Source organism: Gadus morhua, chromosome 3, assembly GCF_902167405.1.
Source record: "Gadus morhua chromosome 3, gadMor3.0, whole genome shotgun sequence".
NCBI lineage: Eukaryota > Metazoa > Chordata > Actinopteri > Gadiformes > Gadidae > Gadus > Gadus morhua.
In genome coordinates, this window is record NC_044050.1 from 4,821,847 (window position 1) to 4,837,089 (window position 15,243).

At 44.9% G+C, this 15,243-nt stretch overlaps 1 protein-coding gene across 4 annotated transcripts in view; it reads right to left on the bottom strand.

Moving 5' to 3' along the window:
• Window positions 1-176: 176 nt before the first annotated feature.
• The window catches only part of cep44 (centrosomal protein 44), a 28,856-nt gene continuing 13,789 nt past the window's right edge, over window positions 177-15,243 (bottom strand). For all 4 annotated transcript variants that reach the window (XR_003976257.1, XM_030352752.1, XM_030352750.1 and 1 more), the window contains exon 10: window positions 177-403. Coding sequence is in view for 3 of the 4 variants with exons in the window: in XM_030352752.1 (XP_030208612.1) it covers window positions 355-403 (49 nt within the window). In the remaining variant the exon portion in view is untranslated. The remainder of the gene's footprint in view (window positions 404-15,243) is intronic.

Sequence of the window (15,243 nt, forward strand, 5' to 3'; positions counted from 1 at the left end):
GGTCAATAAAGTAAATAAAACCTTTCAATAATTGCAGTGTATTAAATCTAAGCATCATAAGGAATGTTGTGTATCTATTTGAAAGTAGTAGAAGCTGAAATATGCTGTGTATACTTGTTGCATAAATTATATTTTAATGTATGCAGGGTTTTGGGCTTATAAAATAACCATTGAAATAAGGTTAAAACGATTTAATCATAAATAAATAATATTAGACATTTTGAATTAATTCCCTTGCTTCTAACAGTCTTATACAATGCTTGTTTAAAGAAGTATAATTCTAAAAGTTGTATTTTATTAGACTTTAGGCACAATGGAATAACATAACAAAGGTTTGAGATGATAATTGTAGAGTTATATGGAGACATCAGAAATCTTCAACAGGCTTGAGGTATTTTTCATCCTGTAGCATACACATAGAAAAAAATGTTTAACATATCGTAATCAACCTTTTGCAGTTATCAAAAGTAAGTTGTTCAATTGTCTTTAATTGCATAGAAGTGGTTTATATAAAATAAGATGTGCCCTACTTTAAGCACACCTTATGCATATGCAATAGACCAATGCTGTTTAGGTCTCGTTTGCTCCCACTGTGAGCAGTGGACTGGGAGCAGTCAACAGATGGACCTCATATGCTGAGCAACAAGCTAGTCATGGCAGCTAAAGTAAACAATAATGTGTTTTACAGTCCAGCCAAGGGGATTACACCATCTCCCAAAGTGTCCAGTTATGTGACGTAATGATGCATAGACCTGGACGAGGCAAAGTGTCTTTATTAGGTCTGAAGGGCTTCGAACCGCTGTCAAGGTGCAGAGCCTCTGCTAAATGATCCACGACCTCCAAAATAAAATGGAACTTTACAATAAAAGTTAGAGAAAATACACATGACGACGACAATGTGCTCGTCTGTTGATTCATGTCAGAATCTTTATCTAAGTGGACAGAAATAGTCTTTAGAAAAACTCTAGTCCAATTTATTATAAATACCATATGCCATTGAATATCTCTATGTAATCCAGACGGAGAGTTCCGGTCTGTGTGATAACTGACATCATCATGGCTGATCAAACAGAAACAACATGATTGCTCCCGCAGTTGATCAACAGAACAAAGCTGCACCGTTCAGTTTAACACCACAGTGAAATTGCCTTGCAGAAAGAGACTTTGCCCCCGTGCAAGGGTTGTCTGCATGTGAGCGTAATACCTGCCTGTTGCGATTTGTGTATCGCTGCGACTAAAGACACATTTCACTGGACCATAATAGAGTGATTAAAGCACAGGGCCCAATCAGCGACCCCAGTGGGTCTAGTGGTTTTAACTGCTACGACCTGACCGGGTGTCGCCTCGTTCCTGCCCAGGAGAATTTAGGTTTCACACTGCTCCTGCCTCACCTGGGACTCATCAGTGCATCTATTCTGATTGGTTTGACTGTTAATAATATGTGCAGGCACAGCCTTAAGGCCCATTCACACCCTACGGTAAATACGGATAGGGACCCTTTCATCCGGTCCCGGAGGTCGTTTCATCCGTCAGTGGGTCCGTCGCCTCTGAGCTTACGAATCCGGAGGGATCCCGGAGAAACGGAGCAATACCAACGTTAATCGAGGCGGCAATATAGAGTCAGAAGTCCAACCATTCGCGAAAATTGAGAGAGTAGTATAATATCAGATTTGTGTGTGTGTGTGTGTGTGTGTGTGTGTGTGTGTGTGTGTGTGTGTGTGTGTGTGTGTGTGTGTGTATGTATGTGTGTGTGTATATATGTATATATATATATATATATATATATATATATATATATATATACATACGAGACGAGCCCCCATTTATGTTGCCACCCCCTTCCCCTAGCGGGGGACGTAACATAAATGGGGGCTCGTCCGGGATACCTTTAAAACGGATCCCTTAACTGAACTGAAAGTTGCACATAGCTTGGTGGTAGGACGTAAGTCAATTGGAATGTCGCTGTTCGATTTGGAGTCCTTCTTGGCCGGTCCCTAGATTGGGCAACTAGACCGCTGTCGGAAGGATGATTTGGCCCAGATAGCAGATTATTTTGGTTTGTTTTATTCTAGACAAATACTAAAAAGGGACCTAAAAGCTATCGTGGTTAGCAAATTGGTGGAGTTGGCGTTGGTAGTATTGCCAGCGCAAGCGGACTCTGCTGTGCCTGAGGATGGCACCCTGGCTAAGGAAGTGGGTCGCCAAAAGGTAGAGATTGAACTTCACGGCGGTGCTCAAGCAGACTTTGGAATCGACGTTGAGGTAGATGATCTGACCAAAACTCCGTATACTCTGCCTCGCTATGATCCCCTCTCTTCGGCTGGTACTGGATCCAGGGATGTTGCTCGGCTAAATGTCCGCCTTGCCCGCCTCCAACTAGAAGCTCAGGAAAAGGCCGAGAATAGGCAAGCACAGTTCCAGCTGGAAATTAAGAAGCTGGAAATTGAAGCTGACAAAGCGGTCCAGTTGAGACGACTTGAGCTCGAGTCCCAGAGGGAGGTGCATGCGTTGAGGGCATCTGCCGAGGCTATCTCCTCGTCACCAACTCCGGCACTCGGTAAAGCATTCGATATCGGCAAGCATATTGTTTTAGTACCCACGTTTCGTGAAACTGAGGTCGACTCATATTTTAAGGCATTCGAACGCATTGCGTCCGCTCTGCAGTGGCCGACTGAGGTCTGGCCCCTTCTGTTGCAATGCAAAATTCATGGGAAAGCACAGGAAGCTGTCGCTGCACTCCCCTTGGAGGACAGCCTAAAGTATGACTCTGTTAAAGCTGCCATCTTGCGAGCATATGAATTAGTACCGGAGGCGTACAGGCAAAAATTCCGGAATCACAAAAGAGCCCCGACCCAGAACTACGTTGAGTTTGCCAGGGAGAAGGGGGTCTTGTTCGACAAATGGAGCACCACCTGTAAGGCCAATGATTTTAATTCCTTGAGGGAGTTAATATTGCTGGAGGAATTCAAGAAATGTTTGCCTGACCGGATAGTGGTGTACCTAAGTGAACAAAAGGTTAACTCACTTTCCTCTGCTGCGGTGTTAGCCGATGAGTATGTTTTAACGCACAAGGTTATGTTGCCATCGGAGAGTGTTGAGAGGCCGCGTTATATACCGGCTTCACAAAATAGTTTGCCGAAGCCGCAAAGCCCAAGGAGGGAGGACAGGGAATGCTATTACTGTCACAAACCTGGGCACGTCATAGCCAATTGTATTACCCGAAAACGTAGGGAACAACAATCGTCTTCTAGCGGGGCACAGCCTAAAGGCATTGGAGTAATTAAAACAGATCCGTGCACCAACCATGGGGTTGGTAATAGAAAACCGGTTGACGATTGTTTTAAACCCTTCATATTCGATGGCCTAGTGTCGTTAACAGGCGAGCCTGCTGATCAACACCTGGTAAGGATCTTAAGAGACACCGCATGTTCTCAATCGGTCATTCTCGCCTCTGCGCTGCCGCTTTCCGGTCGTTCTGCTTGTGGACATGGTTCTGTGTTGCGTGGCATTGAGATGGGGTACCGCCCCCGGCCAGTACACAGAGTACACATACAGACAAAGCTAGTAACTGGTTTCTTTCCGATTGCTGTCTGCCACGCGTTGCCAATTGAAGGTATTACACTTTTAATGGGTAACGATATAGCTGGCGGTAAAGTGGTTCCTGCACGGGAAGTAGTGGATCTTCCGTGCCGCACAGAGATTGATCTAACACCGGCACCTTCGGGGTTGTTCCCTACTTGTGTGAAAACCCGTGCAGGAGCAAAAAAAGGGTACGATGGTTCTCTGTTTGATAGTGTGCTAAAACCAGATGTTGTTGGTTTAACTGAAAGCGTTTATTTAGCCCAGAGCCAGTGATAATCAATTTAACAAACATAGGAGGCAAAACTACAAAAGGGAAAGGACCATTGGGTGCTGTCCAAATCAAAGAAACCACACTAATTCCGGTGTAAAATGGATTTGGGAGATGATTTGTATGATAACGAGTTGAAACGTTTGTTTTGAAGCACAAAAAACGCATAAAGACGCTTTCTTAAAACGTATAAAACGAGGCATTGAAAACTTTGTAAGTATACAGATTGTTTATTAAAGGTCCTATGGCAAGAAAACCTCACTTTATGAGGTTTTCTAACATAAATATGAGTTCCCCTAGCCGGCCTATGGTCCCCCAGTTGCTAAAACTTGCATTTGGTGTAAAACTAGCACTAGTGCCTTGTTCCAATATCCATACTTCCATCAGTACACTTATCCGCACTCACTAAGTGCGCTAATTTTCAGATGTCAGTGTTGTTCCAAATCGAAAACTCTGTGGTGCACTAACCGGAAATTACGATCACGACTGCCGCCGCGGCTCCTCCCGCGCAATAAACATCCTGCTTTGAACGGTGAACTCTTAAGCTATAAAAAGCTATAAAAGCTATAAAAAATACACAATTACTATTAATGTAGGCTATGTGGAAAATGCGCCGACGTTGGCTCAGCCCGGCCCTGCCCTCTTCCGCTACGTAGCTGAGATGGCTGCCGTTGAGTACGAAAAGTGTACATCGCCACACACTAAGCGATTTGACCGTTTTGAGTACAACATGCGGGTCCTTTCAGTACACTTATTTTCGCCTGATCTGAATCGGAACGCCCTACATACTCAAACTTAGGCTAGTAAGTACAGATAGTATGGATATTGGAACACGCCATAGGTGTTCTGCTCGCCTTTGAAGAAAACGGAGGCTGAAGCGCGCTGATTTGGAATCTGGTCCCATATGTCGTCATAAAGGATCTAAGCTCCTCTCCTTTCTCTGCCTTGCCCGCCCAGAGAATTTGGCCCGCCAAAGAGACACGACCGTGCAAGCGCCACATGTGTGTGTGTGTGTGATTACACACACTGTAACGCAAGTGTTTGCTGTCGGTTCTTTGATGTCTGTTTTATTTCCACAACAAGACTGTAGTGGGGGTTATCTCAGCCGTGGTTGAGAAGGAATTGGGGGAAAGGAACTTTGGCTTTGACTCCCTGAAGTACATGAACCAGGGATGCAAACACATATGACAAAAAAAGAGAGAGCTACCCGAAGTCGGAAAAAGTATGATGGCATGAAATCCTATTATCATGAGATTATCAGCATAAAAATGTAATATCGGTCAATATCGGTATCGGATTTTTTGTGCCTTAAAACCGATAAAATAATGCTTGCGTAACACCCAAATAGTTCTTATGCGCTCCTGAAGCGTTTACCGGCGCACAGATGATGACCTCATCAAGCTGCGTCTTGAACCTTACAAACAAACAAGCGTGGATTGCTACAAACTTGCTCGCTCTGTTTCAACACTATGTCTGCGGTTTGGAATTATTTTCAAGTGTCTCCTTCGGACGTTAAACTTGCGATTTGCAATGACTGCAAAGCATCAGTTATGCGAGGCGGAACCAAAATTGCTTCCTTCAACACTTCCAATTTAATCAACCACCTCAAGCTGAATCCTTCAGAGAGTTACGCGTCATTTATGCAGCAAAGGAATGAGAAGAAGCAAAAGGGACAGGCGGCGGCACCGAAAACAAGGACTCAGTTGACGCTCAAAGAGTTTACCGAGAAAAAACAGAAATACGCCAAGGACCACCCCAGGGCAATAGCCATAAATCGGAAAATCCTTGAGTGTATTGCACTGGATAACCAGCCCTTTTCAATCGTACAAGACGCCGGATTCACCAAACTTGTTGAGTTCCTCGAGCCACGCTTTGCCATGCCCAACCGCAGGTATTTAACAGATGTTTGCCTACCCGAGTTGTACAGCGCTGTTTACAGCCACGTCGAGAAGCTAATTGCTGATGCTGTATCCATTAGCTTCACAACAGATATCTGGTCTTCAAGCGTTAGCCAGGTTAGCATGTTGAGCTTGACTGCTCAATGGCTAGGTAAAGACTTTGTGCTGAAAAAGGCTGTGCTTCACTCCCAAGAGTGCCCGCGGGTCTCATACGGCAGAAGCAATCGCATCTGCGTTTGAAGGGATGTTCGAGACGTGGAAAATCCCCAAGGAGAATGCCCACGTAGTGGTCAGAAACAACGCACGGAACATGGCTAAAGCTACGGCGGAGTTTGGTGTCCCAAGTTTGCCCTGCATGGCACATACCTTACAGCTCGCAGTGAATGGAGGTGCCCTGTCTCAGCGCAGTATTGCAGATGCCCTGGCTGTTGGGAGGCGAGTGGTAGGACACTTCAAGCACTCACCACTTGCGTGCAGTCGTTTTGAAGACATACAAAAAGAACTCAATATGCCCGTGAAAAAGCTGCAACAAGACGTGTCCACCAGGTGGAATTCCACCTATTATATGATGCAGAGCCTGGTGGAACAAAAGAGGGCTTTGAGTGCATATGCTGCTGATTATGAACTCCCCACAACATTGACAGCAAGCCATTGGGGGATTATGGAGAAGATGATCACCCTCCTGGAACCCTTTGAGCAGCTAACCAGGGACATCAGCGCTGCAGAGGCCACTGCTGCAGATGTCATCCCTGGTGTGGTGTCCCTGACACGGCTGCTTGCCAAGACGGATGAATCAGACAAAGGTGTGCAAACAGCCAAACATGCTCTATTCGAAGCTGTCAGTAAACGCTTTGATGGTGTGCAAACTGAACCTCTTTATGCAATTGCAACCATGGTTGATGCTCGCTACAAAGACCGTTATTTCGACCCGGATAAGAAGGAGGAAGCACGGAATATGCTGCTGATAGTTGTGGATGAAATGGCCAGTGTGGGCAATGATCAACGAGAAGACGCTGCTGGTGCCAGTGCAGATGATCCAGGCCAGGAGGACCAGGACCCCCCACCTAAGAGGGCCCGAACTGGGAGCCTGCAGGACATGTACCAAAAAATCCTCACAGAGAATGATGTCGCCAAACAAGCAACTACAGGCGAAACAGCTACACAGGTGAGTAAATAATAAACTCAGCAAATCAGCAGATTTGTTGAGTGCTTCACATGAAAATGTTCATAAAGTGAATCAAATTAACATATGCCTGTCCGTGCTTTGAAGAAAAGTAAGTAGACTTTTCTGTTTTGTTTTTACTTCTTATTTAGGTTCATGCATACCTGGGAGAAGCCACCATCCTCAAGACAGCTTGCCCTTTCAAGTACTGGAGCTCCACCCAGATTCGATTCCCTGCACTTGCCCGAGTTGCACGCAAGTACCTCACTGCGCCCTGTACCAGCGTAGACAGCGAGCGGCTATTCAGCGCCGTCTCACATGTCATAGACGAAAAGAGAAATCGCATACACTGCAACAATGCCGAGATGCTTATTTTCATTCAGAAAAATCTACCTCTCACATATATGGACATGGGAAAAAATTTGACCAGTCCTATAGGCGAGTCAGCATCAGTCTTTTAGCCTCATTTGTTGCACTTTAAAGGAGAGTTATGTTTACTAGGCTGGACTGAAGCTCTTTTTATTTCTATTATTTATTATTTTATTTTTAGTGCCTTTCTTGTTTTTATTTGCACATGTTGTTGTTACTCATTGAAAGAGCAGGGTGGATTGAGCCCAGTGTATATTTTAATGATTGTATTGCCCGTTATGAAGGCCAGTCTTTTATTACTGTTCATTGGACTGATACTAAAGGAGGACTTTGTTTGCACACTACCTTAATGTTGCATATCTTTATTGTTGCTCATGTAGAGCAGTGCTGATTGAAAAAAAAAATAAACATGGCACTTTTCCCTTAAATTAAGTTGAAGTATTTTTCTTATTTTGCACAGACAATGTTAACATTTGGAAAGCCTTGTTGCATTCAAGAATGCATCCAGTGGGGCATCACAATAACATTAAGCATGTTAATTCCACAACAGGAGATATGTAATGTTACCTAAATTAGGTTTGAGGAAAAATAACCCAAATATCGACATCGGTATCGGCTGATATCGGAATCGGAAATTTAGAGTTGGACAATATCGCATATCGGATATCGGCAAAAAAGCCAATATCGGACATCCCTAATTTTCACACAAACACAAACACACACCTCTGCATTGGATATGCGAACACAGGTACAGGTACAGGCAGTGTAGGCCTGGCACTGTCCCTGATCTTATCTGCTGCTTAGGGTGTTTCTGGAAGAGGGTTTCGGAGAAATTCTGCAACACTTTGTGTAGTTATTGTTGTTGTCACTTTCCTCCGATGAATGTCTGCCTTACAGTGTGCATACTAGGGCTTTCAACGAATATTCGAAGTTCGAATATTCATTCGAAATGTATCCAAAAACGCTAATTCGAACGTGAAAATTAATATTCGAATGTGAAAAAACACTCCCGCGGTACAAGCGCCTCTATCTGCTTTGTGAATGAGCCTCTGTCTGTTCGCGATGTCCCTCATAATATTCGAATGTGAAAAAACACTCCCGCGGTACAAGTGTAACAGACTAGTATTGTGAAGAGCGAATGTATTTTATCCCCTCGGGGTTTCCGTACTTGGATATAGGTATTCCAGCTCGGCTATGCCATTCAATAAGCATCCGAAGTAGAGCTCAGGGAGCTAGTAGTCTGGCTGGTGAAAGCTGCTATAACGCAATGTTCTCGGCAAAGTCCGAGACAGCTTTTTTTTCATGAATCCGAACGGTGCGTAGTGCGAAGTGCCCTTTCGCTGGCGTGGTGGAAGACGTAGGCGACATGCATATTTTTCTTTATCGATTTTAATAGGCCTTCTCGATAAATGGTAACTTGGTAAGCAAAGCAAGGAACGTTACCACTAGCATACTTTGTAACATTCAGAAGCGGGCGTCTTCTTCAGATTACTATAGTTTGCGCGCTTGCAGGTGTGGTGGTGAAATGCAAGCGATACAAAGTTGTGGCTTTTCATGATTAGGCCTCCACGTTACTGGGCTGTTTATAGGATATATATATATCCCGCTAATTTGAACCATGGTTTTGTCGCATTATTGACATATTGACGGCAACTGCGTAAAATAGGCAACCAGATATTCGAATAGTTCGAATTCGTGATTTTTTTCCAAACGAACATTCGAATGTCATTTTTGAGCAATTTTGACAGCCCTAGTGCATACAGGGCCTGTACACCCCTGCTGGCATAATTAATTTCTTTAATGCAGAGTGTGCATTTAGCACATCCATTTTTCTCAATTTTTTTGAAAAAATTAGACAGTGGAAAGTTATGCTTCACTGAATTCACCTCAGTCGTGACTTCTAATTTGAGCCATGACCACTTCTAACTGCACATGCACCCGGCGTCCTGCTGCACAATAAGTGCATCCTTCTCCGATATTTCCCACCACTATCCTCGGGCCGGGCCTTTGATCGAGCGTTTTTATTTTTATCATTGGTTTATTGGCCTAATCTGAGGAGAAATCTATGCCATAAACAGAAATATTATAGGCCTTTATTACACAGGTCTTCTCAATGCCGTGGAACGCTCCGTTCACTTTGGTAGTAGTCCGGTGACTTGTTAACCCCAGCGTCTTCCGTTGCTAAGCGACGTCACCGTCTTTGCGGACAATTTATTAATGCTCTGCTGATCAACACTACGAATGCTGGTAACGAATACATTTTAAAAAGGCACACCATGTGAAGTTATTTTTTTAGTTTTGGCAAGTAGCAGTGTAATAAGCGGGTTCATGTATAGAACGACGCCGGTCATTATCGAAAATAACCCCCCTTCAGGGCGAAGCAAGACACCTTCGCTGCACGTCGGTGTACTGTTCGCCCTGTCGGGGCATATTTTCCCGATAATGACCGGCGTTCTATACATTATCCCTTACATATATATTTAGCAGAGTAGGCCTAGTAACAAATGTGTACAAAGTTACATATGTGTTAATATAAATGTCGGGTTGAAATCAGGCTAGGGCTCATAATTACAGTTAGTTACAGTAAAGTGTCAGGTCGGGCCGGGCTCGGACAGAGCGTGCACGGGCTCGGTCTGGGTCGGGCTTGATTTTCTGGGCCCGATCTAAGCTCTAACGTGCGCATGGCATCCAATATTTAACCTTCAGTCGACGCGACGGCAAGGGCTGTGATTGGTCCCCTAACAAAATCATTTACGGAATCACTTTTCTTTACTTCGAAGGCTTGAGGGGTCTCAGTCAGTCAGATTACGGAATATTGACGCCTGCATGCGCGCACCGATCGACGCCCCCCCCCCCCCCCCCCCCCCAAAATAAACTCTTCGGATCTGCACGAACCACACAGGTCCCCAAAATGTACGATAAAAAAGCGACTCGCGCCAAAAAGCGCGCCGTTTGCATGTCTGATGAACTGCGACATGGCCCACTGCCCGGCAGCCGGCAGTGGGCAGCGTCGCAGAAAGATGTGGAAGTGGAAGAACCAGAGACGTCTGAGAACCCGACGAAGTCGTTTGTGATTCATAATATCGTCTGGAGGCGCACACAGCTTTTGGCCGTGATAATATGCATTATATGATATAGATATCTATGTATTATATGATATTATTTAGATATAGAGCTCCAGGACTGTAACGCAAGTGTTGTACACTTCCTTGTTATTTGGATAACCGTTCTGCTTTTGGTGTTATGGCGCATAACACGTCGGACTCTCGTCTCTGGTATTTCGACAACGAGACTCGTAGTGGGGGTTATCTCAGCCATGGTTGAGAATGAATTCGGGGAAAGGACCTTTGGCTTCGACTCCCTCAAGAACATGAACCACGACATGGAGGAGAAAGGGATTGTTGGCCGCGAATGTCTCCCACTTGAGCCCCGCTTCCCGCTGCCGAGGAACCGCTGCCGAGGGACCGCTGCCGAGGGACCACCGCCTCGGTGCTGCAGGAGGCGGAGGTGCCTAAGCGCTTCCCGGCCAAAATCCCTTTCTCCTCCATGGTGCGGTTCAGTCTACTTCAGATTGATGTGGACGTGGAAGAACCAGGAACGTCGGAGAACCCAACGCGGCCGTTTGAGATTCATAATATCGGCTCACACAGCTTTTAGCTGTGATAATATATATTATATGATATAGATATCTATGTATAATATGATATTATTTAGATATAGAGCTCCAGGACTCCCGTGTGTTCTAGAATATTTACAGAACACGGCTAAAGGCTATGTGCGCCTCGCCATTGCTATACATCCACTGTAAACAGAGTGCATTGTACCGTATCTGCAAGCTGCTCAGGGCCACACCCCCACCCTCCTCCTCCTCCCTCACTCCTCCTAATTTGCGTTATAGCTACAGACACCAAAACAGCGCATTTGGGGGAAGCTCAATGTGCGACTGGCTCTGAGAGGCTGTAACTCTGCATCACGGCTGAATTTCGGGAACGTCTTTGAATATTGTGTTAGTGGCCCACTAATACCTATATTAAAGCATCCATAAAATAGCATGTCATGGGACCTTTAAAAAGGACATTTTATGCACACAATACCATCAGTAGATCACCCGTCGGCGCCATTTTATTTTTAAGACTCGATAAGTAGATTGGCGAACACAGAGCTTGCGTGTTGCTGACGGATGTCACAATCTCTGTGTTTGTCAATATCGCTATCGAGTCTTAAAAACAAAATGGCGTAGGCGGGTGATCTACCGATGGTATTGTGTGTATAAAATATCCTTTTTAATAAACAATCTGTACACTTGCAAAGTTCTCAATGCCTCGTTTTATATGTTAAGACCCTTATTATGCTACCAAAGAAGTGTCGGGCTACGTTTAGCCTTTTAAGTGTTTTAAAATAGCGATTTCGTTTTTACCATAACCAGTGCCCCCATCGTTCCAAGTTTATAGCGTTTTGATAGAATCGCCTAAAAACAGCCAACTGAAGAAAGCGTCTACATGCGTTTTTTGTGACTAAAACGAACGTTTTCGTTATCATACAAAACATATCCCAAATCCATTTTACACCAGAATTTCCCTTTAAGGGCAGTGGGCCTTTAAAGGCAGAAGGTCATTAAGGCCCAGTAGATTATTAAGGCCAGTGGGTCATTAAGGGCAGTGGGTCTTTAAGGGCAGTAGGTCATTAAGGGCAGTAGGTCATTAAGAGCAGTAGGTCATTAAGGGCAGTAGGTCATTAGAGGCAGTAGGTCCTTAAGAGCAGTAGTTCATTAAGGGCAGTAGTTCATTAAGGGCAGTAGTTCATTAAGGGCAGTAGGTCATTAAAGGCAGTAGGTCATTAAGAGCAGTGGGTCTTTAAGGGCACTAGGTCATTAAGGGCAGTGAGTCATTAAGGGCAGTAGGTCATTAAGGGCCGGTAGTTCATTAAGGGCAATAGGTCATTAAGGGCAGTAGGTCGTTAAGGGCCGGTAGGTCATTAAGGGCAATAGGTCATTAAGGGCAGTAGGTCAGTAGGCGGAGGAGAAAGGGATTGTTACCCGCGATTGTCTCCTGCCGGAGCCCCCTGATTTGTCATCTGATTGATATGAGCGAAATTCAGCTGAGTGGGTTGCTCGTTGCCCGCCGCCCGCTGCCGAGGCACCAGCGCCACGATTTATGGGACCCCCGAATAAATACAGAGAAGAAATTGGTCAATTCTAATTTCAACCAATTGTGGTTTTCTTGTACGTAGGAAATGCAGTCGACTCACATCAACAGATCAAGAGTATCCCATATAATAGCATAAAGAATACCATATTTTATGTGGTATTCTTTTGTAAAACAAATCACACTGATTTGTTTTTACAATTTGTAAAAACATTTATATGAAAGGCATGTGGCTTTCTGGGATATCTGTTAAGGCCCTGACACACCAACCAGATTATCGGTCATCGGACAGTCTGGCGAGCTCGGTGACCCGAGTCTGTTCGATGTGTGCTGTGTGAGGGTAGTAGGTCATTAAGGGTAGTAGGTCATTAAGGGCAGTAGGTCCTTAAGGGCAGTAGGTAATTAAGGGCAGTAGGTCATTAAAGGCAGTAGGTCATTAAGGGCAGTGGGTCTTTAAGGGCACTAGGTCATTAAGGGCAGTGAGTCATTAAGGGCAGTAGGTCATTAAGGGCCGGTAGGTCATTAAGGGCAATAGGTCACTAAGGGCAGTAGGTCAGTAGGTGGAGGAGAAAGGGATTGTTGCCCGCGATGGTCTCCTGCCGGAGCCCCGCTGCCCCCTGATTTGCCATCTGATTGATATGAGCGAAATTCAGCTGAGTGGGTTGCTCGTTGCCCGCCGCCCGCTGCCGAGGCACCAGCCCCACGATTTATGGGACCCCCGAATAAATACAGAGAAGAAATTGGTCAATTCTAATTTCAACCAATTGTGGTTTTCTTGTACGTAGGAAATGCAGTCGACTCACATCAACAGATCAAAAGTATCCCATATAATAGCATAAAGAATACCATATTTTATGTGGTATTCTTTTGTAAAACAAATCACACTGATTTGTTTTTACAATTTGTAAAAACATTTAAATGAAAGGCATGTGGCTTTCTGGGATATCTGTTAAGGCCCTGACACACCAACCAGATTATCGGTCGTCGGACAGTCTGGCGAGCTAGGTGACCTGAGTCTGTTCGATGTGTGCTGTGTGATCGGCCGTCGTCAAAGCCGTCTGTGATCTTTTCAAGCCCGTCTGGGTTCTTTTCCGCCGATTGCAGATGTTGAATTGGCCATGACCAAATCAGTCCGACTGCTTTTTCTGCCAACAATCGGCAGTCGGAATGGTGTGTCCGGGCCATTAGGTGTTCTGGCACTAAACCTATGGTCTTGTTTTGAATGTACACCTGACTGATTTCCGACTTCCAGTTTCTGCTAGCCCTAGATAAGACCAAATGTGAGAGCGGCACAGGATAATGCCGGCCAAAGAACACACCCTTCAGACAGATGCTGGCAGATTTGTCATCTGATTGATACGAGCGAAATCCAGCAGAGTGGGCCCCGGGGCTGAACAGCAGAGTGCCACCTCTGGAGCCAGCAGACAGGAACCCCAGCAGAGAGGGCCCCGGGGCTGATCCTCACAGGGCCCCTCTGGAGCAAACAGACAGGAAGCTCGAAGAAGGGCGTGCTTTGTGAGTGCAGCAAAACATGTGCACTCATGCAAAAGATTGGGATGGGCCAGTCTAGGCCAAAAAAATAATATTTAGATAAGGCTTAAGTCCCCGATCCGCCAAGGGCAACAATGAAGGCATCCTCGGTATTATTGAGATTTTGTTTGTTCATCCAGAAATGAAAGAAAAACACGTTTTGATTCTTTGTTTATCAGCAGTGCTCAGGCAGGGTTTGAATTAAGGGGGGGTTTGGGGGGGGGTCCGACCCCCTCAAATGGGATTTGGACCCCCCCAAAATGAACTAAAACGACAGTTTGGGGGGTACTGCAATACTTGATTTAGTACTAAAATTACAAGTGTTTGGTTATGTAGTATTTCTCAATCTGTGCTCATCATGGAAGGAATAACCGAATGTCATACAATTTCAAACACCCCTTCAGTGGACTGTACCACTTCGGCACCTTCAGCGTCTTTTGACTTTTGTTTACTTGACATCACTCTTGCTCCAATACGAAACACCAGCGGCACGTGCAGCGATGCAGGTTATGCGTGTTTGTCGTACGAATAGAGCTGCGAGGAGAGCTACGGTATCAAGGTGAAGGTTCCTTATGAGTTGTGGAAAATATCTAGGTATTAGCCTACTGTCCTACTTTTTGTCAAAAACAATATATTGCCTTATAGTTATTAGATTTAGTGATATTATGTACGTCCTTTATTTCTGTTAGGGGAGTAAGCAAATTGATTTCAACGCCAGGAGGGGCATTATGTCCATGCGTAACATAGCGTTTATGTTCTGTAATCGTCTCTGTAATAAAGCATTGATCGTCACTGTTGGTGTTGGTCCGAAGAAGGCCCATGATGTATTGACATTGTTACGTCAGTGGGGTTGGTTCAGTATTCACTTGTTGTCAGTCACGTCAGTTAGCCTGCTGACCACATTCAGCGCGCCGCCGCCCCAACTTGCAGGGCACGTAAATGTGCAATCGCGAAAATGCTCCCATAATCCTTTCTTGTTTAAGTTGGTGTTTTTCGTTGTTTTCCCAAGATATCTGATAGCATGTTTTTCTTTTTAGAATTAGCTACCTGTCATAGGCATTTTTTACAATTTCAGAAGAATGTACCTGGCATAGGCATTTTATACAATTTCAGAAGAATGTAGGCTACACCGCAAGTGTGTAATGATGTAGGCATGAATATAGAGGCAGGGCTTTCTAATGACGCCATCGCCCACTCAGTGGAAATGCTGACCCCCATTTTTTCGCTTTGGAAACTTGGTAACCCTGTAATGCTGGTAACCCTGTTCTTTGAGTGAGGAAAGACTAGAAA